Here is a 26,582-nt window from a genome sequence, read left to right as displayed (position 1 = left end):
ACAATCATGGATGTTCACTTGTAATTATTGAAGAAACGGGCATCATCTAGTGCAGACAGAACAACTTTGGTTAAACATAAGGAGTGTAGGGGGGGGGGGGGGGGAGTCAAATGTTTGCTGCCCACTATCAATAACTATAACGCGCCAGAATTATTTGTTGTTTGTTGTGGGAAAGAAAATAGTAGAAAAAAAGTATTTACTACAGCTGACCGCATTGGTCATGATTATAGGGCGTGTGAGAGAATAAAGGACAGAAAGAATGCCGAGCTGCAGAAATTAGGTGCCTTCTTCTATGACCACCACTATTTACATATTTCTGAAGGAAAGCACGTAACATATGTTGTAGCACTGCTGTGAGCACTTTCTTCGCTTCTGCCACAAAGCCAGCCACTACAGTACGGTGCCCGCGGCCATATTCTCATGAGGCCTCTCTGGTTCTACAGATGCAGCGGACTTATCGGTAAGTGTCAAAACACAGAACATGCGAAAGCGGTCGCCAACTGCGCTCAAGACTCGGTCAGACGGGCACAAACACAGGTATATTTGTTTTCATTTTGCGGTGGCAGTCACCGGTGAGGCTATTTTGAAACCTTACAGGCTTACCTGGCTGTACGCTTGACACGCGTAATGACACGTAACGTCCTCATCCTAGAACCATCCGAAGCTGGCTAAATCTTTAGAAGCTCGTTTAGAGTAGAGGTAGAGAACACTTGGAGGTGTGTAGCATGGGTATAACACACCACACCTTGATTCAGCATCGGTTCAGTTTCAGTGTGTTACATAGTCTCGGTCACGGTTTCGAATCCCGAGCGCATCGCACATCATTGGAGGATCTAGCAGTAAACTCACGGCCTCCGAGGTTGCGCGCCGACATCTCGTAGGCCATGAGGCACTGCCAATGGTTGTGTCTATTTAGAGGTATATGTGTCTGTCGTGACGTTGGTCGTGGCAATGGTCGTGGGTGGGGATGGGCAAACGAGGAAAAGACCAAACTTGACGCAACTTCTGCTGCCCTTGAAGGCAGCGAGGCTCGCCGTCTGCACGAAGGGAATGGTGGGGGGAAATAGGTAGAGATAAAGAATAGGAGGTAGGCGGCAGCTTTCGTGGTTCGGGACTTGTTGAGGGACATCTGCAGCAACTCCCGCGCAGCCATTCAGCCATGTCTCTTGTAGGTGGTGAAGTACTGTTTTGAAGATCGCGAGAACTTTGGACGTCAGCTGCCCAGCAGCAACCGATACGGATGGGGTAGAACAGAATGTCAGTCTCCGAAAGCTTGTTGTTCCGTTGGTCAAAGCGGGTGCAAAGGGGGCCGACGCCCACGTGCAGTAGCGTTCCGGTTTCCACCCTGCCATAAGTTTACTGCGCAAAAAAAAAATAAATAAAAAAAACAGACGGAAACACGAAGTAGAGAAAAAGGACAGACAAGCGCGGCCTATCAACTCAAGCTTTATTGCAAGGCCGAGGCAATATATAAAGGAAAGGATAAAAAGCAAGGGAGGGCAAAGAAGGAGAAGAAAAAGGCACGAGGGGCCAAATCAACAAAACCTGGGCAACATCAGGAAAGCACGCACGCCATGCGAAACCTAGATAGCTCAGCTCCTTATTGTGTATGGAGGAAACACTGACGCACGATTCAGACCATAGAGTTTCCCAATATACACTAGAGGGAACTCTGGCGCTAGTGTCTACGGGAGCTGCAACGCACGGCGCTTCAGCGAGCGTGGAAATAATGGGTAGTACACACATTTGTCTAATCTTCGTACTTCTGGCCTGCTTCTGGCTCCGTGTGTGTTCATGTGGCTTGGAGCTAATTTCTCACGAAAAAAAAAAATCAGAAACTGTTCAGCGGTTGTGTTTCACTACCTTATTTTTTTTTTAAAGCTTACTTTTTCAAATCAGATCACGAAGTCCAGAAGGGCTTGTTTTTTTCTTTAAAACGAAACCGTAACCAGCAATAAACGAAGACGCAAGTACGATTCACCGCACGCAAGTACGAAGACTAGGCAAATGTGTGTACTACTACTACCCATCATTCCCATGGTCGCTGAACGATCGCAGTGCCAGAGTCCCCTCTAGTTAATTTTAGGAAACTCTATGACTCAGACGTCTTGCGAATATGCGCAGCCTCAATAAGCTCGCGCACTCTTTGGTTTCTATGCCGAAACAGCACAGAAGTCTCATCAAAGAGCGGCACGCAGCCGCATTCCCTACAGTGGGCTGCAAAATCAAGGCCGGAGTGGCCTTTCAATAAAGCTTCAGTTGATAGTCTGCACTTGTCCGTCCTTTTTTTCTCTACTTCGTGTTTCCGTCAGTTTTCTTTTTTTTTTTTTTGCGCAGTACACTTATGAATCAGTACCAACTTTGCCAACTAGCCATTCTTCGGATTTCCACCCTGGCGTGAGGGTCTGGATGCAAGGTTAGAATTACTGTATGTCCTAGAGTTACTGTATATGCTACTCAAAGGTCGCATATATGTCTACGGTAAGGTACATAAAGTAGGTGACAGAAGCTAAGCTTCATAACGTACAATCACTTCTTGGTGTGTGCCTACTGTGTAAACTGACGACGTATCACACGCGTCGACTACTGCAAGGCTGCATCTATTCGCAATCGATTAATTGGTGCGCGTCTCCTTCAAAATGCGCTGAACCGGACGCGTCAATTGTGGTTCACTGGTTTCTTAGATAACTCGCCTTCTACGCAGTAAGGCCAGTTGTCACCGTTTTCAGAAAGCACTTGCCGGCTAATTCCTCGGAGCAGATGCATGCGCGTTCACAGGTGTCCACGAAGCTGTTGGAAAGGTTTTCCTTACCCGAGACAGCTACAGCTGCCTTGGTGATGATTATTATTATTATTATTATAGCCTCTATGTATGGCTCCCACCCAGTCAGGGGATTGCCCAAGAAACGAATAATTCTTGTTCACCTCCTGTGGTAGCTCATACCCATGGTGGGGGATTATTGCATGACTCATACTCAATGCAGACAATTGACCGAATAGTGTATGAATATCTGAGTATTTTCTTAAATGTATTACTCGTATAAGCTAGGATTAACTAGTCTCACGAATTCAAGCACGATTATTGACAATGCAGTTTCAAATTACATAATGAAGGATTTAGCAAGATATTCTTCTAGAACGACTGATGGATTTCTCAATAGCGAAGAAAACACCCCTGTGACTGTGGCCCCAGAGTATAGGTGCCAAAAGAAAGAATAAATGATTCTGATACTTCTACACCCACGTTTCTAAAAGGTTATACTATGAATCAGTCACGGTAACCGGCGACAGGATAGAAAGAAAAGAAATGACCAATGGTTTCTTTCTCATTGAAGAAGGGGCACAGAGGGGAAATCACTAAACTTGTTCTAGTTAGGTAAAAATTGAGGTCACGTGCCAACTCTGGTAGATAGGCCAATGTAGAGTGTAACCTTTCAACGAGCACTACAATACTTGGTTGGTTGGTCGACCCTGGAGTGGTATCCCGCTAAAAATCATTTATGATGTATCAACAAACTATCCATTGATATTGCAGTTGAATTCTAGTTTCCCTTCATGATTACTCCAAGATATCGCTCATTCGTTCGTACAGTGTCTTATCCTATTTAATGTAAAACGGAGTGTGGGAGGCGAAGAAGAAATAAGCGCAGTTCCGTTACTACCTCTCTCTCTCTCTCTCTCTCAATGGAGGGCACCTCCACAGTTCTGCGCGGGGGATGGGGGTAAGGGGGGAATAAAAAGGATTGGGAGGAATGAAAGGTATAGAGATAGAGGAGCAGGAATAGAGAGAGACGCAGGGACAGCCACATACGAAAGGAGAAGACGGGAAAGATGGACACGGTCGCAGAAACCTGAGGACGGGGAACCTCACGGCGAGAGCTCTTGTCGGCGTCAGGAGATGGCGTAGGGCGAGCCTGTCGGCCATAGCTGCACTGTCCTCGGAGGTCGCGGGGGCACAACCGGTCGGCACGAAATCCAGCGAGCGAGTCGGAGGCGAAGTACTTGTCTTACTTTGTATAGCCTGGTTCACTAACCTTTGGTCTCTTGTTTTAAAGGTAGACTGAAGAGAAAAAGGATTTTTTGTGCATTTGTAAAGCACAATATCGCAACCCCGAAAACGTCACTCGCACCATGACACGACGATCGGTAAGCGGGGAAACGCCTGAAAATAAATGTGGGTGGAGACGCCACTCTGAGACTCCTGTACCAAACACCGTCTTGTCATAAATTTTGTAGGTGTTTACAGGGTCTTACATAGCTTATAATCGATAAAATTGAAGTAAATTGTCATATGTGGTTGTCATTTAGGCGGACATATGAAGTTTCATAAAAAATTCACGGAGTCAATGTCGCCAAAGTACGAAAAAAGAAAGACGTTTCGGATGTCACGCAAGGATATTTTGGTGCGAAATAAAAAAACAATATATCTTAATCCTCCATTTTCTCCGCTAATAATAAATAACCTTACGGCCAGTAGGCAAGCATTTTAAACTGATGATCCACCGCAGCTGACACATTTTAAAGGATGGTATGGTGCCCGCCTAAAAGATTGCGAAGCGAGACAGTATGTCGCCTCAAATTAGTGAGAAAAAGTTTGTCATGGAAGGATTAGACACGCCAAGTCGTCAAGCAACATACAAAATTTGCAGTTGCTAATCATGTTTGTCAACTGTTATCCTACGTGGATGCTTGCAGCTCTGAATTGCCAGGACAATGCTTCACTGACACGGTCAGGAAACAAAGTAACGGCTGTAATTTTTTTTTCGTGATGATGGAACCGTTTTTGATGTTTTGATCTACGTCAGCCACAGAGAACACGAAAAAAAAGAAAGCCCCCAAATTTTGGCTCCGTTATTTTTCGACTGCCACGTTCGCACGAAACACGGCACACAGTGGTCACGTCTGCATTCGTTGCATCGCTTGCAGTTCTAGTTCAGGACTTCTAGCGAGTCGTGTCCGATGTTGTAGCCCCACGCGCGTCACAGCAGGGCCGAACACTTTGGAAGCGCTCGTCGTTCACACTTGGAAAACAACTGTCTTTTAAATCCATGAACCAGGTCTTCATGACACTAATAAAAAAAAAGAAAGCACTCGGTTGGTCGGTCGAGTTACCTTACAGTCACGGGTACGAGCATGAACGTGTTGACAATCATGCACACAACACTGGGTTCGCAGCGCTTGAGGTCCGACAGCGCGATGAACTCGGGCTTTCGTGGCTTGACGCGCTCGAAGATCTCATGCGCCACTTCGGCGAAGTCGCAGCACGGGAAGTGTGCCTCGACGATGCGCCGCTTGTCCTCGTAGAGGTACTGCATGTCGTACACGGTGATGAAGCCGTCGCCGTCGAAGTCCAAGCAGTGGAACCAGAACTCGACGCTCTTGGGAAGCCCCTTGTTGGACTCGACGGCGTGGAAGATGACGAAGTCTTGCAGGGCCATCATCTGGCGGCCGTTGTATCTGGAAAACAATATCAATCAATAAATCAATCAATCAAATCAAACTGTTATTGTGCTGCTCATTTGCTGCCATGGGTTCCAATACGAAACTGTGCCTTTCGCCGTGGCCCATCACAGATCATCGTCTCGGGACACTGGGCAGCTACGTCACCAGGGTGTGGCAAGAAGATCTTCAGTTGAACAGAGTACAGCGGCTGGTCGCTTGCCATTGCGTTTTACGGCTAAGACCATGTAACCGAACTATTCAACCAAGGTATGTAACTAAAAAAAGTGTAATCCGATTATTGTAACTCCTCTACTAAATTGACGAAAGTTCGATTTTAGGTCCTTTTGTTATCTGCCAGAATCGAGGGTGTGCTATGGCAACGTCGAACGCTGACTTTCAGGCCTAAGAAGTTATTTAGACAAATTATTTACAATTTGTTGGGGGTCCTTCAGGCGAAAAGCTGTTATAAACGGCTTGAAAGTGCTTGGAGCTCCTTCATGACATCAGTGTAGGAAGCCTGCAGCAAAATAAAGCAACAGAGGAAGGGGGGGGGAGGTCACGGCCATGAAGGTTTTTAACGATAATAGCTACTGATGACCTGTGATTACAGTGAGTTAAAAGGGAGCGTACCGCGATGCTGCATTCCAAGAACTGTTTGCTTCCCAACGTTATCTTGGGAAAGCTGGTGGCCTATGGCAGGTCATTTTCAGAAGCGCGTCGCTTCATTTTCACATTTCATCGATTGCGAAACTAATACCAGGAGGAGCGGGAGAGAAGAAGCGAAACTTTGTCCCTCATAAATTGAAACACTGACGATTGATTGATATGTGGGGTTTAATGTCCCAAAACCATGATTATGAGAGACCCCATATAGTGAAGGGCTCCGGAAATTTTGACCACCTGGGGTTCTTTAACGTGCACCCAAATCTGAGCACACGGGCCTACAGCATTTCCGCCTTCATTGGAAATGCAGCCGCCGAAGCCGGGATTGAATCCCGCGATCTGCGGGTCAGCAGTCGAGTACCTTAGTCACTAGACCACCGGGGCGGGGCGTTGCGATGGTTGTGAATGTAAGTTACGGGGACGTGATAGATGTAAATGGAAAACTCATGGCGCACCACCAGCCTTATGTAGCGGGGATCATCTGAAAGAATGTCCGATCCGTTTGTAGAAGCTTGATGGAAAATTGCTGGCTGCTGATGTTGCTGTAAATGTAGAAAGCCGTACGTGCTATCACAAGCTTATACGCTCCCGCGTTACGTTATGAAACGGCCAGGTGTTGATTGACAGCGCGGACTTTGCCGGACCGCGTGGCAACAGGCAGCGACTTCCGAAGTGAGACTGTTGAGAGTGAAAGCTTTTGGCACTGGGAGAGCTGCAGGATACACGCGATGAACATGATATCAGGGTTCTTGGTGGTAACTACGACCGAGGCACCACTTCTGACCACCCGTGCTTCATGCGTTTCTTGCACATTAGTCTTAAGTCGCGAATCCACCCTCTTACGGCTGAAGGTTCAACTTTCGGCGATGAAGTACAACCATTCCATAACGCGTTTGGCTAAGCGAGGTTCACTTGAATGATTGATAAGTTGGTTTAAAACGTCCCCAAGTAACATTTAGACTATGATAAACGCGATAGCGGGTAGTTGGGGATCTGCAGTCACGAACAGAGTTGAACAGGGGGAGGGCGAGTTTTACCGCATTCTACACCCCACCACCCTTCCACCCGCCCAAACCCCGTCTCCGCGGTCGAGTTTGAAAGAAAACAGTGGATGCAAAAATGAAAATTAAGAGATGACGTGCTTCTCGGAACGGCTTCTGGCATTTGTCCCCGGCTTTCCAGGGGATAAGTTAGGAAGTAAATAGTTCATTGAATACAATATCACATAGTCGCCATTGTCGTCAAATAAATAACATGCGCGTCCACAACCGCGTACAATAAAGTAACGTGAAAGGACTGACTGAGTGAAGGTACCGGGCAGAATCAGCCCGCCCCTTTGGATGACTCCCCCCCCCCCCCCACCATGCGCTTGCGTGTGCTGCCCGCAAGAGCTACAAAGGAGCTGTCGAGTTCTATGCCGCTCATAGCACAGAGCCCTTGAGTTCTAACCGGATATACAATATTGCATCTGTGTTACGCACCATATTTTTAGTCCTCGCCGCCGACATGTGTACGCCATTTTTATTAGCAATGGTCGCAATTCAACAAAAAATAAAAATAACTAAGCATAAAATATAAATTGTTCAAGAAGCCTATCAAAGGGGTCAGAAACAGGCCATCGACAACGCTGAGTACGTGAAGCAATAAGGTTTGTAGGCAAAAGAAATCTTTCAATGCTCTGAAGCGATCATTTGTTCATCAGCCATCATCAAGACAGGCGTTGCCCCCGTAACAGATGCATTTCAAGAGGCGTAATGTCCTACTAAGGGCAATGCTCGATTAGTGACACTCGTGGCGTCAGTTGGAAGAGAGAAACAAGATACACAAGAACTGAAAATTGCCAAGGCCGTTTTCCGTCATTAGATTAGCCGCAATGAGAGACAGCAAAAAGAGAAGTGCCACGTGTTATTGCAGGTAGACTGGCAACGCGGATTTCGTCGTCATGATGCGACGGCGGTCGGTTGCCAAGATGAAGGAAATGACGGTCAGCACAGAGTGCGCCTTGCCTTTTGATGACAGCCGAGCAGAGTATCCTGTCCAGGCCACGGTTGGTGAAAGCGCCGCCCTGGAAGTTGCGCAATTCGTCCGGACTGAGCATGCCGTCCCGATCGCGGTCGAGTCCCTCAAACATGGCGTACGTCACGTAGAAGGAGCCAAAGTTGAAGGCGTCCATGCTCTGATCCAGCTCCGACGACTCTTCCATCCAGCGGAGGGAGCTCAGCAGGTGGCTCTCCCTGGAAAGCGCCAGTGTTAGAGGAAAATTAAGCAAGAAGCTCCGCACACTGGTAAACTGGCATGCAGTGTGTAATACGTAACATTGATCGGGTTCAAGGGGGGACGTGGCAATGGGAATAGTAAATTTGGTCGAAATGTTCAGTTCTTCAGTTAATTTTTTTTCCTATAATCCTAAGACCATGTTTTATATCATAGTGGGACTTTAGATCAAAATAAGTAGTAGAAGTTGAGAAACAAGCATTTTTGCTGATGGGCTGTCATCAAAAGCTGTGAAAATTGGGCATAGGAAAATGCAAATTTGGAGCTTTCCCTTGGCACAGTGCCACCATATTCGCATCATCATAAAGAGGATAGAGTGGAGCTCAAGATAGAATCAATACTGCATTTCTCCGATGAAAAATAAAGCCAGCTTCTTTCCGACTTCCTCTATATCAGCTTATAGCTCCAATTTCTTTGAGCTCAATTTTCTCAGCTTTCATTTTTTGAGCACTTGTTGTCGGTCATCCCTGTGCCATTTCACAGCAAATTAAGCTACAGCCATTCCGTTTTCTGCACTTAGATTGTGAGACATTGGTTAGTACCGTAAAGCTGTTCATATTTGTGTGCACATCATACAGACTTTTGTAATTGGCTTTTTGTAAAAGTTGTTGGTAAGATAATATGTCCAGGACACTTCAAAAAATTTCTGTGTGTTTATTTAGGTATTCAAAATAAACCAATGACATTACGGCACAAAATGGACATTTATGAATATCCTTATGCAAAAATTTTGACGAACTTGTGTCTAATTAGCTAATTAATTCGGGGATGACAATGAAGGCCGATCAAGTGTTGTAACTCAAAAGTTATATTAGCTCAAAATAGATTTCAGTTATGATATCAGCACAACAAATAACATCTGCATGCCGAATTTCAATTCACTGGCTTCATAAATAACAAAGATAATTTTCATTGCCACGTCCCCCCTTAAAGGCAAAGCGTGCAAACATGGACACTATAGAGAAGCAAAGATGCACACTGAAAAAGGTTCAGAGCAGCGGAATAGAAAGACAAGAGGGGATACCTATCAATCCGGCATGCGCATATCGTCTACGCGAGAGAGCTGTGGCGGCACTTGATTTCTCGTTTACTTAAGTTAATCGACGGTTGGCTCGTACGTGCGCTATCATACTATCGATATGCCAGGCCTTTATAACCTGGCTTTGTCTCTTGTATCCGTGTTCGCGCTTCCTGTATTTTCACTGGTAATATTAATACCAACAAACTAGCTGAGCCGTCTGTTATTCTTAGCATTTTTTCGGGATTTGCTTGTTATACTTAGGCAATAATTGTGTAAACGAAGCATTGTTTTCGTGCTGCGTGCATGTGTTACCAATGTAACAGCAATATGAAGTCGTATAATTTGCATTTTATCCCACAACATTGAACTTGAGCTTCTTGCCGTTCTCATTACCATGCGTGAACTATCATACGTCTGCTGATGCTTCCAAGAGCCTCTTACAATTGGACTACCGGTGCTGCTTACAGATTGCATACTTGCTCTGTGTATAGTTGTGGTGCGTAATCTACATGCACGTCATCCACGTCTTTAGTATACACACCAGGGGCAGCACTGTCGTTGTGGACGTGTCCAATCCATCACAACACGGAAATTTTCAGTTCGCATGCGTGCGTGCGCAACACACGAAAACGCGTGCTCACACACACACACGCGCGCGTATTGTAGAGCTAACCCCCCCCCCCCCCCCAAAAAAAAAACAAAACAAAACAAAAAAATCTGGATACGTTACTGATTGGTGTACTACAGTCCTTCATTTCTGTTACGCAGAAGTGCGATGGCTTCAGTTTCAGTTCGTGATTAAAAACACCACGCTTACTTATATTTAAAAAAAAACAGACATTGAAGCCTCAAAAAATGTGAAAAAAAACTAGTTTGATTGAAATGCATAAATACGGAAAAAGCAACATGATCTTTACAAGGGCGAAATTTCGGGCCAAGTAAGTTTTAAGACAATGCATAGGCAATTCACAAACAGAAGAACCGAGTAGCGATGGGTGGACCATAGATGATTCAATTGAAAGCTATTCATTAACTGTTTACAAACCGTCTGACAACTCGACAAACTGGATGTGGCCATACTACAGGACATATAGTAAAAAGAAAAGGGTAACCATTTCCAATAGCTTCCCGACGTGCAAGTGACACGCTGACCTTGAAACACACTCATTATGGGTGTCGAAAGCAACATCGTCGTTCAGGTGACGGCTCCGAGAAAAAGCGTCAACTAACAAACTTTCACGAAACAAACCAAGCGTGATGCTGGAGGGATGCGTTTAACTACGAAAACAGCAGCAGAAAAATTGTGCCATACGTGGCTTTAGGGCAGGTATATTTGCGCAGCTTGCAAAATGCGAGAACGCGAGTGGACGCCCACGTTGGCGGCATTACCATGGAAGGTAATTAAGCTAATGTCCGTGTTGCGGTGCTTGCTTTCGCGCAAACGATATCTCACCTGTATTCCGGGTGTAACGGATTGGCAATTATGGAGTGTATCGATTTTTCGCAATGCGCATTCAGCACATTGAACACCGTCCAGAAACGATTGCAACGTCTGCAGACGTTTCGTCATTCCTTGTATGCATTCCTCGGGCTCGGCTCCTACGTTCTGGCGTTCGCAAGTGAGTGCCGTTCGAAGCTTCGCAGAAGTATATTATTGCGTCAGACATCAAGCCTCCGTTTAATAATAATAATGATAATAATAATAATAATAATAATAATAATAATAATAATAATAATAATAATAATAATAATAATAATAATAATAATAATAATAATAATAATAATAATAATAATACCTTTTATTTCTTCAAATAAAACAGTACATGTGACTAGGCCTGCCAAAGCCAATTGGTGGCTTGAGTGGCAGAGCCTGGCAGACAGCAAAACAAACCGGACGCGTTACAAGATTGTGTTTTATGGCATAAGAGGGATGATAGGACAAAAAACAACGTGCATATAAGATTAGAAACAACAGGGCATACAAGCAATAGTTACAAGCATTATACAATAGTTACAGCAATTGAAAGTGAAAAGGTGTAAAGGAAAAAAGAAAGAATTATGGCAAATGTTTCTTAAGCAAAGTACCACACTGGATGATTGTGCAGCATCATGCTTGCGAATGAGTGTATATGAAATAACACACGACATGCATTACAATTGTATACAGATACGCCGTAGCAGTTTCTTTAATTTGTATTTTGTTTTTGTGCGAAAAATGCTGGGGGGAAGTACATTGAAATAGGTTGGTACATAACGGGCTCGTATTCTAGTTCCATACTTTGTTGAACACCGCGGCCTCCAGTAACGTACTTTGGGCCTTAAAGAACGAGAAGTAACATACGAAACCAGGAATTCTTTGGACCAGAAATGTTTTAAAAGCAACCGTTTGAATTAACAGATCATTGAAGTTTGGCATAAACAGCGTTTTGAAAATGTCTTTCTCAGAATAAATGTTCAGGTCGTAAGATATATTTTTTAAAATCGAACGCAATATTCTGTTTATTTTATTGTGGCATCGGACAGCACAGTGTCCGTAAATGGTTATTCCGTAACGCAGTATACGGTAACCTAAAGCGTGTGCTATCATCTTACGTACTGAAAACGGCATGTTGTATCTTACGTTATATAACAGACATGATACAGCGCAAAGTCTTTTGCTAACATAGGCGAGATGACTATTCCAGGAAAGGTCGCTGTCAATGTATAAGCCAAGGTATTTGATGTTTGACAAGCTCTAAAATTTATGTACACAGTTGAGAACAAAATTGGCGACGTTCCGAGATTATAGAATCATGCAGCGAACTCGCTAGCTTTCAAAAGTACGTTGTAAAGGGAAAGTCTCCTTTTGCAGCACTTACCAGCTCTATATTGAGATTTTGAGTGCAGTGAATCCTAATTCAACCACATGCGGATCCAGCCACTCAATGGAGGAGATGGGGGCGTCACTTGAAGGTCGGGCCAGAGAGTGGGGAGGGGTTGAACAGGTTCTCCCATCAGAAGCAACGTAAATATCGTTAATTTGTGCTCGCAGAGGTCCGACTCATCTGTCCTAATCAGTGACAAAAGGTGGGCGACAAGCACTGAAGGGAGAAGGGTAAGGATGTTGACACAGGCTTTTGGGGGCTGTGGGGGGATCGCCCTTACCACCACCCCCTCTGGATCCGACACTCAAGTCGGCATGCGCTGCTCGCCAGCAGTAATTGTCCTGCATTGTAAATTTATAAGCAACATAAATTACGCTGATTACACGATCAGTGATTCTTTTTGACAAATGCATAATTTCTCTTCCTTTCTCTCTTTCTTTCTTTCTTTCTTTCTTTATTTCTTTCTCTCTTTCTTTCTTTCTTTCTTTCTTTCGGCTGCATTTCCGATGGAGGCGGAAATGTTGTAGACCCGTGTGCTCAGATTTGGGTGCACGTTCAACAACCCCAGGTGGTCTAAATTTCCGGAGCCCTACACTACGGCGTCTCTCATAATCATATGGTGGTTTTGGGACGTTAAACCCCACATATCAATCAATCATGAATCTTTCTTTCTTTCTTTCTTTCTTTCTTTCTTTCTTTCTTTCTTTCTTTCTTTCTTTCTTTCTTTCTTTCTTTCTTTCTTTCTTTCTTTCTCTCTTTCTTTCTTTCTTTCTTTCTTTCTTTCTTTCTTTCTTTCTTTCTTTCTTTCGCTGCCACATATCTGCCCCGTTTTGAATACCGCGCTGTGATTTTTTTTTCATGGTAGGTTTGGTTGAGTTGATATGTCCTTGGACGAGACATCAATGCGCGAAAACAGTCAAATGAATGGTGAATTCGTGTCCGGGTCGTCCCCTCGCTTCGCGGTTCGTCTAACCTTTTTTCTCGCGCTGTTAATGCCTTGTTTCATTGAGCCAAACGAGCTGCATGGTCATGTTGCAGTATTCGCATTTTTTTGGCACCTTCGGTCCAGGTGGACTCCAAAAGTATTGCGCCGATGTTACTGTGCGCATACCCTCATTGAATGTCTTAGAGCGATGCAAAACTCATCCTTCGATGTATTCCCGGGACAAGAGTGCGTGCCTGAAGTCCCATCCGCCACGGTGGCCAAATGATTATGGCATTCGACTGCTGACTCGAAGGTCGCGGGATCGAATCCCGGGGGCGGGTGCCGCACTTTTGATGGAGGCTAAAGTTCCATCGAAAATGCTTGAGGCCTGTGTACGTAGATTTAGGCGCACGTCAAACAACACCAAATGGTCGAAAAATCCGGAGCCCTCCACTAAGGCGTCCCTCATAGTCGTATTACAATAGCTAGAAAGATGCCCCCCCCCCCCTTCTTTCTAAAGTTATCATACCTGAAGTCCCGGATACTGAGCATGTTCTTCCAGGATCGTGAGGCGTGGAAGAAGTACTTCGTGAGCGCGGTTGCAATGAACGGCTCCCGGAACTGCGGCGTCTTCTCCAAGAAGCGCATGTCCGGGTGCATAGCGAAGAAGTCCTCGAATAAAGGCCGCAAGTCTTCCTGCGTGAGGTAGTCGCGGTCTCGTGCCAGCACGTGCACGGCACGGGAGCTCTCCTCCGGGAAATTGGCCACCAGATGGCTGTAGTACCTGCGTAAGCGCAAAAAGGCTACATAGGTATATGTGCAGTGGTCCTCTACATGCGAAGCCTTGCTTGACCGTGCCATCGAATTTGATAGCGCAGCTAATCAAAAGTGGACGATTGGGCCAGTTGGCGATTCGTGATCTCTGTATACTGCGCGGTAGTCTGCGCTTGTCCTTGCCTGCTTTCTGTCTGTGCTTTCTAACACGCAGTATACATTGATAGCGTAGCGCCAGCAGGCTGCACCCGGTTTCAGATCTTTTTACACAAGCATAAATAGCCGAGAACGTTGACACGTGAACAACCGTCATCGTAGTTCGGACAATATATATTGTAGGGCGTCGTACGCGGGCATGCAGGTTGTGGATTGGAAGTGTGGCAGCTTGGGCTAGTTGGTATGGCATAACGATAGTTTTAGCGCGAGAACAAAACGACGACACAGAGACGTGTCCTTCGTTTCCTTCTTGTCTCTGCGTCGTCGTTTTGTTCTCGCGCTATAACTATCGTCATGTGGATTGGGTCACAACAGCGCCAAGTCTTTTTTTCACTTTTCTCTTACGTTATCATTTCTGCATGACTTCGATATGAATGCGACGAGAAGCAGTCAGTACGTATTAGCTGTAGAATGGAAAGTTAGGCTGGTTGGAGTGGTCGCATGCATGATTGATGCAACGCTAAAGACGTAAACTTAAGGAACGCAGAGTACTCTCGTCCTGTGTCCTCTGTGTTCGTTACGTCTTCGTCTGGCTTCCTTGTGTTATGTGAGGCAGGTATGTAGTACCTGAGACCCTTGAAACTGATGTAAGACTGGGCGAGTTGCTTCAGATTCATTATTTAATGTTGCGCAAAAGAAGGAAGCACATTACGAAAAAGGCAATGCTGAACTATGAGACCTTTAAAACGAATCAAAGTCTGGGCGAGTTGCTTCAGATTCATTATTTAATACAGTGCAAAAGAAGGAAGCACATGACAAAAAGTACAATGCTGAAATAATAAGTAATATATAGGGTTTAACGTCCCAACACCACTATGCGATTATGAGGGACGCCGTAGTGGAGGGCTCCGGAAAATTTGTACCATCTGGTGTTCTTTAACGTGCACTAACATCGCGCAATACAAGGGGCCTCTAGCATGTCGCCTCCATTGAAACGCGACCATCGCTGCCGGAATCGAGCCCGCAACCTTTGGGTCAGCAGCCGAGCACCACAACCACTACACCATCGTGGCTGACGATGCGCTCATCTAACAAGTGACCTAGTCAGTTGTTAGTTCAGCGCCTTGTCCCGTGGTTTTCTTTGTCTCGTGTTTTCTTATTTTGAGCTGCTTTCAATGCGAGGCCCTTCCTTTCCTGCCCTCAAAGCACCTGCAGAAGCGCTCCTTAGTGACGGGCCTGTCTTTGTCTCCTCCGGCGGCGTGGTACAGTGCAGTCTTGAAGTATCCCGGCAGGGAGCAGGCCTTCGCGAGCGGCGCGAAGTCCTCGGGCCCCAGGACGTCGCCGGCGATGTCGTTGAGCGCGAGCTTGAGCTCCCGGCAGGCCATCTCCACCTGCAGGGGTGACAGGGGCCGGCCGTAGGGAAAGTAGAAGAGCGGGATCACGGGCGCCTCCTCAGCGGCCGACGACATCGCCAGCGCTCATGGCACACGGGGGCTCGAGCCGGTGCCGCACTTCTCCTGCGCACGCGCACGAAACGGTGCAGCAACGTGTACAACACTGCCTCTACACTATTGGTATACACTGGATTTTGTCCTGCACCAGTATAGAGGAAGCCAGCCTGAGCCATCTTTTATAAACGTATATCCCTAAATAAGCTACAAGCGGCTTGTCGACGTCACATGGGGCGTGCGGGGCTAGAGCATACTATATAGGACGTCTGACTTAATTACAGCAGTGTTTATGCACGGTCTGCATCATAAGTTCCATTTGGGCTTTATGAAGAAAACACAGCTACACAATTGTGTGTGTGTGGAACGCTGATGCCGTAGGGCAAACTAATGTAATAACAAACAAACAAACAAACAAACAAACAAACAAACAAACAAACAAACAAACAAACAAACAAACAAACAAACAAACAAACAAACAAACAAACAAACAAACAAATCATCAAACTGATGAATAAAGTCGCACCCGTATCATTTGCAACGCAGTGACAATGGTTGCAGGGGCCCCCAAGCCTGAACGGCGACACCTACAAACATCAAAATTGGTTTAGAGAGTATACCAGTAGCTGAAACTGTGCTTACTTAGCTGATTTTTCTTATTACGGCGCTGCTTTGTAGTGTTGGCGCCACTTTGACCATGGACAACATGTAGCAACTCATATTAGGCGTGACTGTAACAGCTCTTCGGCTTCTGCAAACATGAATAATGCGACATTAACGTCGCATAACATTTAGGAATGCGTTGCTGAGGGGCCCCATGTGAATTCAAACTACTGCGATTTCTCTGACGTAAACCTAAGACTATTGAGGCAAAGGTGCCTTCAAGTATCACGTCCATTGATATGAGGCTACCCCCACCGGGTATTGAATCAGCGGGTTTGGGCTCAGGAGCGCAAGTGCACCACGATGCTTACATTATTTATGCTTGCAGCAGCCCAAGTGCTGCGAGAACAGAGCAACTGGCTTTCCGTTGTCTGTGAAACACCGAAACGTCTACTTCTCGGTCCTCTTTATCATAAGTATTCAAGTGTGTAGCAATTATAATAATATGGTCTGGCATGCTGCTGCTCCACAGAAGGTTTAGGCACTACCAAAAATAAAACCAACAACTAACACATACATCAATGCCGTCATCATTACTTTACTTGCGCCGAATGGCATAGCACGACAACATAGTTTTTCAATAGTGTCGTAATCCCACTTTTTCTTGCTTCAGTCTCGGTTAGTTCTTGCCCGTATTTGCCGGTTTAGAATGTGCCTGTGGAACCACAGCACCTTCCACAACATTTCTTCGTATACTCCTCTGCACCCTGATTCAGTCACCCCTGCTAGAGTTTCGCTCCTTCCACAGTTTCCATAGTGGGGCGTATGCTTATGCTTGAGCACATGCAAGCTATCGAAGCCTTCCTTTTAGGGGGGATTCCATTGCATTTATACGATGGGTGAGATTTGTCTTTGGGTCCGATTGCAGCGCTCCTAAAAACCGCTTTGCGTTCAGTGCCGAGTGCTGTTTCTTGCAAGTCACTCGAGGTTTATTTATTATTTATTTATTTATATACCTTAAGGGCCTCTAGGGCATTACATAAGGGGGGTTTCATACAATCATCAGTGACAACAATTTTTTAACAAGAAAAGACGACAAGAAAACATGCGCAGGATACACGGTCTGTCAACCAAGATAAGAAAGAAATAACACAGCAAGGTTTTCATAAGCGAGCGCATTGAAAAAGCTGCACGACACGTTATACAGCAATGCCTAAGATTGTCCAACACATTCAAGGAACGCAAATAATTCAAGATAAGCTCTATCCGGTACGTTTTCCGGTGACCAATCAAGTCATGCGCCCAGTGGCTGTGAATATTTTTGTCCAGACTGTTTATGTTGTGACAGGAGCATAGTATGATATTTTTTATATCTTATTTATTATCGATATATGCCACCTTATATCTCGTAAAGCGACCGGAGAGTATACAAACGGTTGAAAGCGTGTCTGACAGCTCAGTATCAAACTTATTGAAGGTTAGCGCCCTGTTTTGCGTGTGTGTCGTTGTTGTGACCCGTCGATAAGTTTCGCTATACCATCTGCAGTTGATATAAAAAAATACTCATATAAGTTACCATTGAACTAAGCATTTACAAGAAAAATGAATGAAATCACTCTTCTTGACAACCTGAAATAGCGACAACGACTTAGAACGGCTACATGATTAATCAACTCATGTCACACAGAGAGTGTACTTATCGAAGGACATCGCGACATATAAAGCGTTACATGCGTGTCCTCCGTACAGTTTATAGCGCGTGTTGTCTACCGATGTACGTAACGAACCACAAAAAATACCGTCAAAGTATATATGAGCTGCGTCCAACTCTATTGCTTATATATCGTTGAGAAAGGCACAAGCTCACGAACACTCGCACAAGTTAGGTTTGTCGGAGACAATATAGGCACCGTACAGTCAAGTTTTCCCGTGTGACTGCAGCGCCAGAACACATGCCCAATGAAAAAAAAAAACACGCAATAATAGGTTGGGAGTCAGTCAAAATGGAACGTGGTGCCCGCGTCTCCCTGACCGAGTGAGTAGGCTGATTAGGATAAGCCAGCGCCTAAGGTCCCTAGTTGAAACATCTAGGGACCTTACTAGTGCCATCAACGCAGCTCTCTCTGGTCAGCGGACGGTGCCTATTAAACTACGAAGACATATGACCGCCTTGTTAAATTACGTATACTTGTACAAAAGATTGAAAGTCATGCTGTGATCTCGTTCTGCGTGAGAACATCGTTGACGTCCTGCAAGACATACACACCCACACGTGCGGCGTCCCCGTATTCTCAAAGCTTCGGCACTTACCTTCTTTCAGCTGTCAATTTGGTCGTCAAAAACGTGATCCGACGCACCCGACAACGAAACGCAACTAAGGCGCCCTCCTCGTGGTTTCACGGAACGCGTCATCTTCCGCCACAACCGATTCCGACGAAAGGCACAACGCAACTGGCGCAATACACCCGAGACCATAGGGACGATCGCACGCCTACCAACCACTCTGCTATTTTCCTGGCAACGGGGCGACGTGCGAGGCTGTCGAGCACGTATACACGCACAATTGACCCGACGACGCGATGAAGGAGGAACACGGACGACCGAAAAGAAAGAACGATGCCGCAAGATCTGACCGGTCATGTGGGACTCTGATCGCGTTCGGAGGCGTTTAGGGAAAAAACTGCGCAATACGCGTATACTATAGAGCGGTGAAGTTTCGCAATCGCGTCAAGGTCGACGTCGACGACACGATATACGAGGGCGACGAGGACTATAGTGTTCACCGCCCTCCTCATATTTTGTGGTCTGCCCATGCCTCTCGCTCTTCTTGCGAAATGTCGTACGCCAGACGTTTCCACAGGGGGTAGTTAACTGTTGATTGTTTCGCTACCGATGAGCTGCGGGGCGTGGTGCATGGAAGGAGGGAGGGTAGGTGGAGGGAGAAGGGTGAGGTGTAGGGTGGTCAATCGGGCAAGCTTCCTGTTGTGGTTTCGTTACGTAATTCGCAGTACGACTCCTACAGATGCAGTGCCTCATCGCGTGTGACTAACACGTCGTACGGTTTCGGGGAACTTGTGATGCAACCTGTTCTGAAAGCAGCGACTACAGTCGCGCGCGTTTCATGAATATGGGGGGTTTTACGTCCCAATACCCCGATACGATTACGAGAGATACCATGATGGTGCGCTCCGGAAATTTGAACCGTTTGGTGTTCTTTAACGTAGACTGACAGTACACGGGGCTCTACCATTTTGCTTCCATCAAAATGTGACCGTCGCAGCCGGGATTCGAACCCACGACCCTCGGGTCAGCAGCCGAGCAGTCTATCTGCTGATCCTTCGAGGCGGGTACCGTCGCGCGCTGAGATTGAGTGGTTGCACAAACACACACACAAAAAAGTGCACCGAAAGGACACGAAAAAGGTGGTCTTGTATGCAAGGAAGATATGTCAAAGTCATGACGTAACAGCGGCGAAATTTCTTTATCATCAGTGCCATGTGACACTACACACTGCATTTTGGTTGATTGTACAAGATGTCTATGTGTTCGTTGATTGATTGATATGTGGAGTTTAACGTCCCAAAACCACTATATGATTATGAGAGACGCCGTAGTGGAGGGCTCCGGGAATTTCGACCGCCTGGGGTTCTTTAACGTGCTCTATGTGTTCGTAAAATATATAGTAATGTTCTTTTAGAAACTGTGACTTGGAGACACATTATAAGCATTAGTAGCACCCGAGGGGGACTGTCGCTCAAATTGATGAGGAATGGTTAAGGAATTCGAAACTAGATAATGATCGTAGTGATATTGTAAAGGCATTAGGCACATGACTCACAAGAGAAGTAATATATTGCATACGCTATAACTGCGTTCAACTGGGATATTGTAGATGAAATAATGGGTATACTCGTTTTCCATTCTTAGAAAATTGCCCACGCTACACAATTTCATCTCTCATTAATACTGTAACAAGATGCTGCAGATATAACGTGAACACGATGTGATCGCCTGTCAAAGAAACAAACTTATAGTTGCAGGACATTGTGTAATTAAATAATTGAATGCTAATTACTGGTTGAATGTTGTATGCCGAGACTCAAGTTATTAATACTTTGGCTTATCATACGTAAAACATTTTAAAATCATTCAGGTGAGGTACTCACACAAAGAATGTTGTACGTAATGACCAACTTTCTCCATCTTGGTTTGCCAGTTTTGTAACGGACAATTTGCAATTGAAACTATAGTTTCTATTCAGGACACTGGACTCTCTGCGTGAGCAGCATTTCGTCATTTTCCAAGGGGCACCAAACAAATGCAATGAAGGGAGCTTTCGCCATCCGCGCACTTGCCTGGATTTAGTGTGTTGGTGCAGCAGACACCAGAAGAGGGGCTCATGTGGAAGTTCAGGCGATGAAGGTGCGTTGTGCGAGGCCTCGCCTCCTTTTGGCAGGAGTCGACATGCGAAAGAAAAATAATGCCGAAATATGCGGCGATGTAACGAGAGAAGAAAGTGTGCCATATACGAATTCGCGAATTATTGTTCTGAGCCGTATGCAGCACATTATATTTTTCTTAATCAGCCGATATTCTAACTAAGAAAGATTTTTTTATTATCCTAATTAGCGAATGCAGTGAAGAAAGTCTTTCAATATAAATGTTGTCGCAGCTGTACAGGAACGTCGGGATATGTAACTTATGCTAAGACAACTGCTAGTCTACCAAGCTAGTACAAGTCTACCAAATTTATTACCAAGCTAATGTGATTAGCCAGGTATAGGCTAATTAAATTCATTATATAGTAAATTTAGTGAAAATATTCATTAAAGAAAGATATTGTAACGCTTATTCAGCGATATCGGACTATTTGATGTGCGAGATAACTGTCTTGTATATCTTGTTCCTCTGCTTTTCTTTAAATTGCACGAAATTTAAAAAAAAGTAAATATACTTGGTGCCAGTTAGCTGAAACACTCTGTATGTCTCTATACATGCTCTTATTTAAGTAAGCGTTCAGTACAAAGATGTATTCATGCAATGGCCGCATATTGTTTCATTTAAGAAGCCAACGTGCCGTAGTTGCTAAGCAGGTTACGCAGCAAAGCTCGAGGACGCGGACTCGGTTCTCAATCACAGCAGCCGCCCTTCGATGAAGAGGCGAAATGCAGGAACATCCGCGTATACTTATGCATAAAAAAAAGCTTCAAAAACCCCAGGTGGTAAAATTTATCCGCCACAGCGTGGATCCAAAATGGCACCGTGTTTTACGTTCCTAAAACACCAGAAATGCAAACTTTATTTTGGAAGCATGGACATTAACCGGAGGTGCATGACGTCTCTCGATTAAATAAGTTTTAGGGTCTTTAAGGCTGCGTAGAGATATCAGCCGTAGCACCATGAAGCATTTGGTTCGAGCGGTGCACGTAACAAGTTTGCGTCATGAAGTGTAATCGCGCGGATAAATGTTCGGATCTCTCGAGAGCACAACCTGCTGATTTTACTATTTGCGTGGATGACAGCGGTCACCCAGCAGCTATTGCGCAGTTACCAGCACATGGAAAGCACCGTTGACAAATAATAAGAGTCATGAGAGAGAGAGCGAAATAAATAGAGGCAGACAGAGTGATGAACATAGCACAACTATCAGTGAACACATGTACTGTCTGTATACTCCCTGTGATAGATCAGGTGCATACGCTATGGAAGCTAGCGAGACTTCAAGTGGTTTCGCAGAAAGAAACATTTAAAAATTCTGCCACACGTAGTGCAACCTTCTTGCTTTTGGCTGAGTAATAAATTAAGATGCTTCGTGCATTCGAAATAAGTAAACTTCGTTATTCGCGTGGTTGTCATGTTTCGGATCGCTTAGCGTGTGCTTGTTTTCGTATCGGGGCCTCTGCTATTAGTTCCGGTAGCGTCGAGGCCACGTTTACAACGACGAAATTCAAACGCAATAAGCGGGCACTTTCACATCTGCTGAGCTAACTTCTAGCATAGCTTCCACGGCATTACATCTAATGTATTAAATGGAGCATAGCATCCTCAAACCACACACTTTGATGATGGCGTAGCAAAATTGATTTCCGTAAGGACAGTGACAAGCCTTTTTGAGCTATTCTTCTCTGCTTCACGCTCATCTGGTCAGTCGCGTATACAATACGCTGCATGAAGTAGCACATAAAAGCAATATTTTTGGACATACCGGTGGAACGTTTTTTCGTGGTTCGAAGATCATCACGGTTCGAAAAAGGGGGCGGTAGCTGCACCGTCCCACGAGTGGTTACTCAAAGCGAACATCCCATGGGAAAAAAACAAAAAACAGCCAGAGGCGCGCAGGGATTTTCGACGAGGACAGCATGGCGACAACGGCTAGGAATTTCGACAGGAGTGAGTACCTGTTCGACCATACCTGTGCACTTCCGACAAGCTCATGCGCACTTCGTTTGTTTCGCGAAATAGCAAGCAATGACCGTGAAAAGGTAAAAAAAGTACACCTGAGCGACTGGAAGGGGGTATACTGTTGAACCCCTTTGAGGTTTTCGTCCGGGCGAGATGAGATGGTTACTGAATTTTCGCGCTTGATTATCTTCTGCGGGAAGTGCCGAATTTGCTGTCTTGACCCTCCGATTTTAAGGTATTCTATGGGAAACCTTAATGTGCTTGTTCCTGGGGAAAAAGAAATGTAATTATAGTATGTGGGCTTTTGTGTCGGTTTGATTACAAGGCACGCTCGTATAGTGGAGGACTCCGGAAATTTCGGCCATTTGGTGTACTTCAACGTGCATCGACATTGCACAGTACCAACGCCTCCTCTAGGAAGATGCCTGCCGCATGAGAAAAAAAAAAAAAAAACAGCTGCCACAACCTTTCCCTCCTTCATTTTGAAAATGTTCTCGGTCGCTAGCGTCACCTGTGGCGGGCGGTGCAACAACGCAACACTTTGCATAGCCTCCGAAACAGTGGTGCACAGTTGCAGGTCTCGAACAACTTTCGACTGACGCGCCCCTATGGGCCGCAGATGAAAAACGCTTAGCTGGTACCGCCCGTCGCCGTGATGATGGATGGATGGATGGATGGATGGATGTGGCTGTACCCTTTAGATCGGGTGGCGGCTAACGCCACCTAGCCGTAATACTTAGTGAACTAACCACTACATTTATCTTTTTTTCCTTTATATAGTGAGGTTGAAGATTCGTACTTTTCAGTGAAGGGTTTAATTATCACTCGTGCCTTGACTTTAGCCACCAATCAGATAACCTCCTTCTAGTTAAGTCTACCCGCTCAATGTCTATTTGGACCTTCCTGTCCCTAAACCCCAGTGCTTTGAAAAACTCTGTGCCATCACCCTGAACAACAGGGTGAAGCCCTTTACAGAACATTATCAAGTGTTCGGCAGTTTCTTCTTCCTCTCCACACGCACTGCATACTGTGTCTACCCCTTCGTATAGTGTCGGCCGTGAGCGCCACCGCGCGGAGCTTGTTTAAAACCGAAGGCAGGCCAACTCCGCTGGGAGCGCGAGCCATTCCTCAGGCATCTTTCTAGAGGATACGTTGACAGTACGTACACGGGACTCGTGAATTTCGTGTACATCGAAATACGACCGCCGTGGCCAGATTCAGACCCGCAGATAAAAGAAAAAAAAATGTGTCGCAGAAAACGTTCCTCTGCGGGGTTTCTTAAGATCAGAATACATTAAGGTCACTGAAGAAAAAAAAAACTGAAGAAATAAATTTTCTCGTACCTGTAAATTGCCCTTTCAGAATAGCGACATAAACACACTTGCCGCACAAAAAGAAAAAAAAAAGGAACGCGCAATACGAAACTGCGGATGGTGACGGCATTTCGAAATTCAAGCGTTAATAGAAGTGACGCAGGAGATTTTGACGGCGCCCACTATATAGGGTCTACGTATATTCCTAATAGGTAAATATGAAGTAGACGGCCCCTTGAAAGGGTCAGTCAGTTAACACACCAATTTCCACAAAGTATCGTTTAACCAATGTCGCCAAAATACGAAAATTGCGCTTTGAAAACCGTGACCTCATGCGCGGAAATATCGGTGCAAAATATAAAAATGAAACTGTGACCTTGATTTTGTCCTCCATGAATAATCCTATGGTGCTGAAGCTGAAGTCATTAGAGCTTACAGAGCTTCACTTTTAGAGTCCGTTTAACTGACACAAGTGCTGTTTTTTTTTAAACACTAAATTGTTTATGTACAGACAAAAATGATGTTTCGTTATTGTGTATTATCTTTGTATGCTCTGCGCGTTGCACTTAGCCTTTTAAACAGCAGTACATCGTTGTTAAATTCTATTTAGCTGAATTATTCAAATGATTCAGCATTTCAAGATTGCAAAAAATGTTATCAGTGTTCCATTGTTTTGCTTTTCTGAAGCCACTACTGACAGAAACGTATGTAACTTACGCTCGCCTCCCTTATAGCGATAAATGTGGCAACCCTGGTCCCTGTATTGTTTGTCACGTGTTCGGTATTAGGAGACCCAGTGGTGAAACATGATCGTGCAAACGTGATCTACGTGTTAAGACTCCTTCTCAAAAAACATTACCACAATAATGGAAACTTTCGTTTCCCGTCTAGTGGTCGTCAGTATTCCACGAAATAGAACGGTGACACTTTGGCAGTTGCGTCACACAGCTGTCAAGGGTGTGTGTGTGTGTGTGCTTGTGCCACGTTGACGACATCGTTTCGTCATGCGCCACGTTTAATGTCTTCTTGGAATACGAGACGTCGGACTTCGTCGTGACAAGGAGCCTTCGTCTTGCCTTGAAGGTCTTCGAACAACGGGTGCACGAGAACGTGACACAAGACAGCGCGGTCGAAATATAAGCGAACTACTTAACTTTCTCGTCGAACTACTACGAAGTTTTGCAACTTCGGCCTTCCCAGCTGCGTACAGCGATATCATATCTGGTCTCGTTAACGCTTCTTTAATTACCGCAGCAGTTCTGTTTTAATTAAGACGAAAGCCTTTAAATACACAATCAAACGCGTGAACATGACAATCGACGTAGGCGTCCGGTGGTGTTGGGAAGGTGTTAGTAAAAAATAATCTTCACGGGATGACATCACCATATCATGCCACAATGACGTCACATGCATGCAAACTATACGACGTCACTATGACGTAACGTTTAATGTTGACGTCATCGCATTACATAGATTGGTCACAGGTGGTATGGTCACGGAGACAGTGCTAAACCACGTGAGGTGCCTCCCATTTCGGAGGCAGTGCAGAACCACACTAGATGCAGAAAGCTTTCGAAGGGTGGCGGAATGAGAAGAAAAAGATGGCTCTCGCCTTCGAGTCAATGCATAAGGGACCCCGTGAGTTTATCCATTCACTTATCTACGCCAAGAAACCTTCACTATATAAGCTTGTCTTCACCTGTACACTCGTCGCATAGTGCCTTGAGCGCATATCAACAGAAGGTCATTGAAAAGAGATGGAAATTAAAGGAAGAGGGGGGGGGGGGGTTCCGCGAGCACACAATTTTCATAGAGCTCTGCAACAGTGACACCAGTGGAACAAAACAAACACAACTTGAACTTGCGTGAAAACGTGAGCAAGGCGCTAGAGTTGTTAAAAAAAAAGACAGTGAACATTCGTGCGTGAATGATTTCCAAATATTGTGAACAAGTTCACCGTTTTTTTTTCAGTAGGCAATGAGCAGGATGATCAACGCATTTTCAGAAAGACTCGTTGCTCTCCCATAGTAGAGTAAATGTAGTACTACTCGAAATCATCAACCATTATATTGCGCGCAATAATCTCCAAGTGAACAAGTATATATTGCTAACAAAAGCAACATGAGTAATACCACTGACGTCCATCATCGTCAATAACTGACAGCTGCTCGACGGCCATATTTGAGACGGGCAACGATGTCCGGATACGCCAACCTTCCCTCGAGAAAAATTTCCTCTTTTTTTTTCTTTTACCACAGATTGGCTCGCTGTCCCGTAATCGGACGGTGACAGATGGAGCGTGTGGCGTTATATACGCCCCCTTTTCGCGCATTTCCCACAGACACTTTTTCTTCGCTTTTGGAGAAGGCCTTTGGCGACCAGCGAGGCCCTTCGGGCAAGGATTAGGCACGGACGCTGTCTCTTCTGAGCGGTAACGGCGGGCCCGGCCAATCGGTCGGCCAGCTGTGGCGTGCGCTACGTCCAGTGGACCATCGTCAACCTAGCCTCTCGACAATTTGGTATAGTTACGCTAACACGAGTGGCGGAAGGGGCTTACCAGTGTAGCTGAAAGCCGCTCTGGTTGGCTGGCCGCTGTCGGGGCTGTTTTTCTCCTAAAGGCCGGGCATGGCAGAGACACGTCGGCGCGAGGCCCAAAAGGGTACGCGCAGTGCGCGTTTAATATCGATGATGATGACG

General features: G+C 45.4%; 1 protein-coding gene across 3 annotated transcripts; it reads right to left on the bottom strand.

The window, feature by feature from the left end:
• Positions 1-1,430: 1,430 nt before the first annotated feature.
• LOC142777344 (serine/threonine-protein phosphatase 2A regulatory subunit B'' subunit beta-like) lies at positions 1,431-26,582 on the bottom strand. 3 transcript variants are annotated; one of them, XM_075881650.1, is made up of 6 exons: positions 26,443-26,582; positions 20,526-20,616; positions 15,329-15,636; positions 13,719-13,973; positions 8,112-8,339; positions 1,431-5,457 (listed from the first exon to the last, which is right to left on the bottom strand). In XM_075881650.1, exons 3-6 carry the CDS (start codon positions 15,586-15,588, stop codon positions 5,109-5,111), a joined length of 1,092 nt encoding a protein of 363 aa, XP_075737765.1. In that variant the 5' UTR covers positions 15,589-15,636; positions 20,526-20,616; positions 26,443-26,582; the 3' UTR covers positions 1,431-5,108. The 3 variants fall into 3 exon arrangements, with proteins under 3 accessions (XP_075737765.1, XP_075737774.1, XP_075737780.1); XM_075881659.1 differs by lacking the exon at positions 26,443-26,582 and adding an exon at positions 22,376-22,525; XM_075881665.1 differs by lacking the exons at positions 20,526-20,616; positions 26,443-26,582 and adding an exon at positions 16,094-16,155.

Source organism: Rhipicephalus microplus, chromosome 2, assembly GCF_043290135.1.
Source record: "Rhipicephalus microplus isolate Deutch F79 chromosome 2, USDA_Rmic, whole genome shotgun sequence".
Lineage (NCBI taxonomy): Eukaryota > Metazoa > Arthropoda > Arachnida > Ixodida > Ixodidae > Rhipicephalus > Rhipicephalus microplus.
This window is presented reverse-complemented; position numbering and strand designations above follow the sequence as displayed.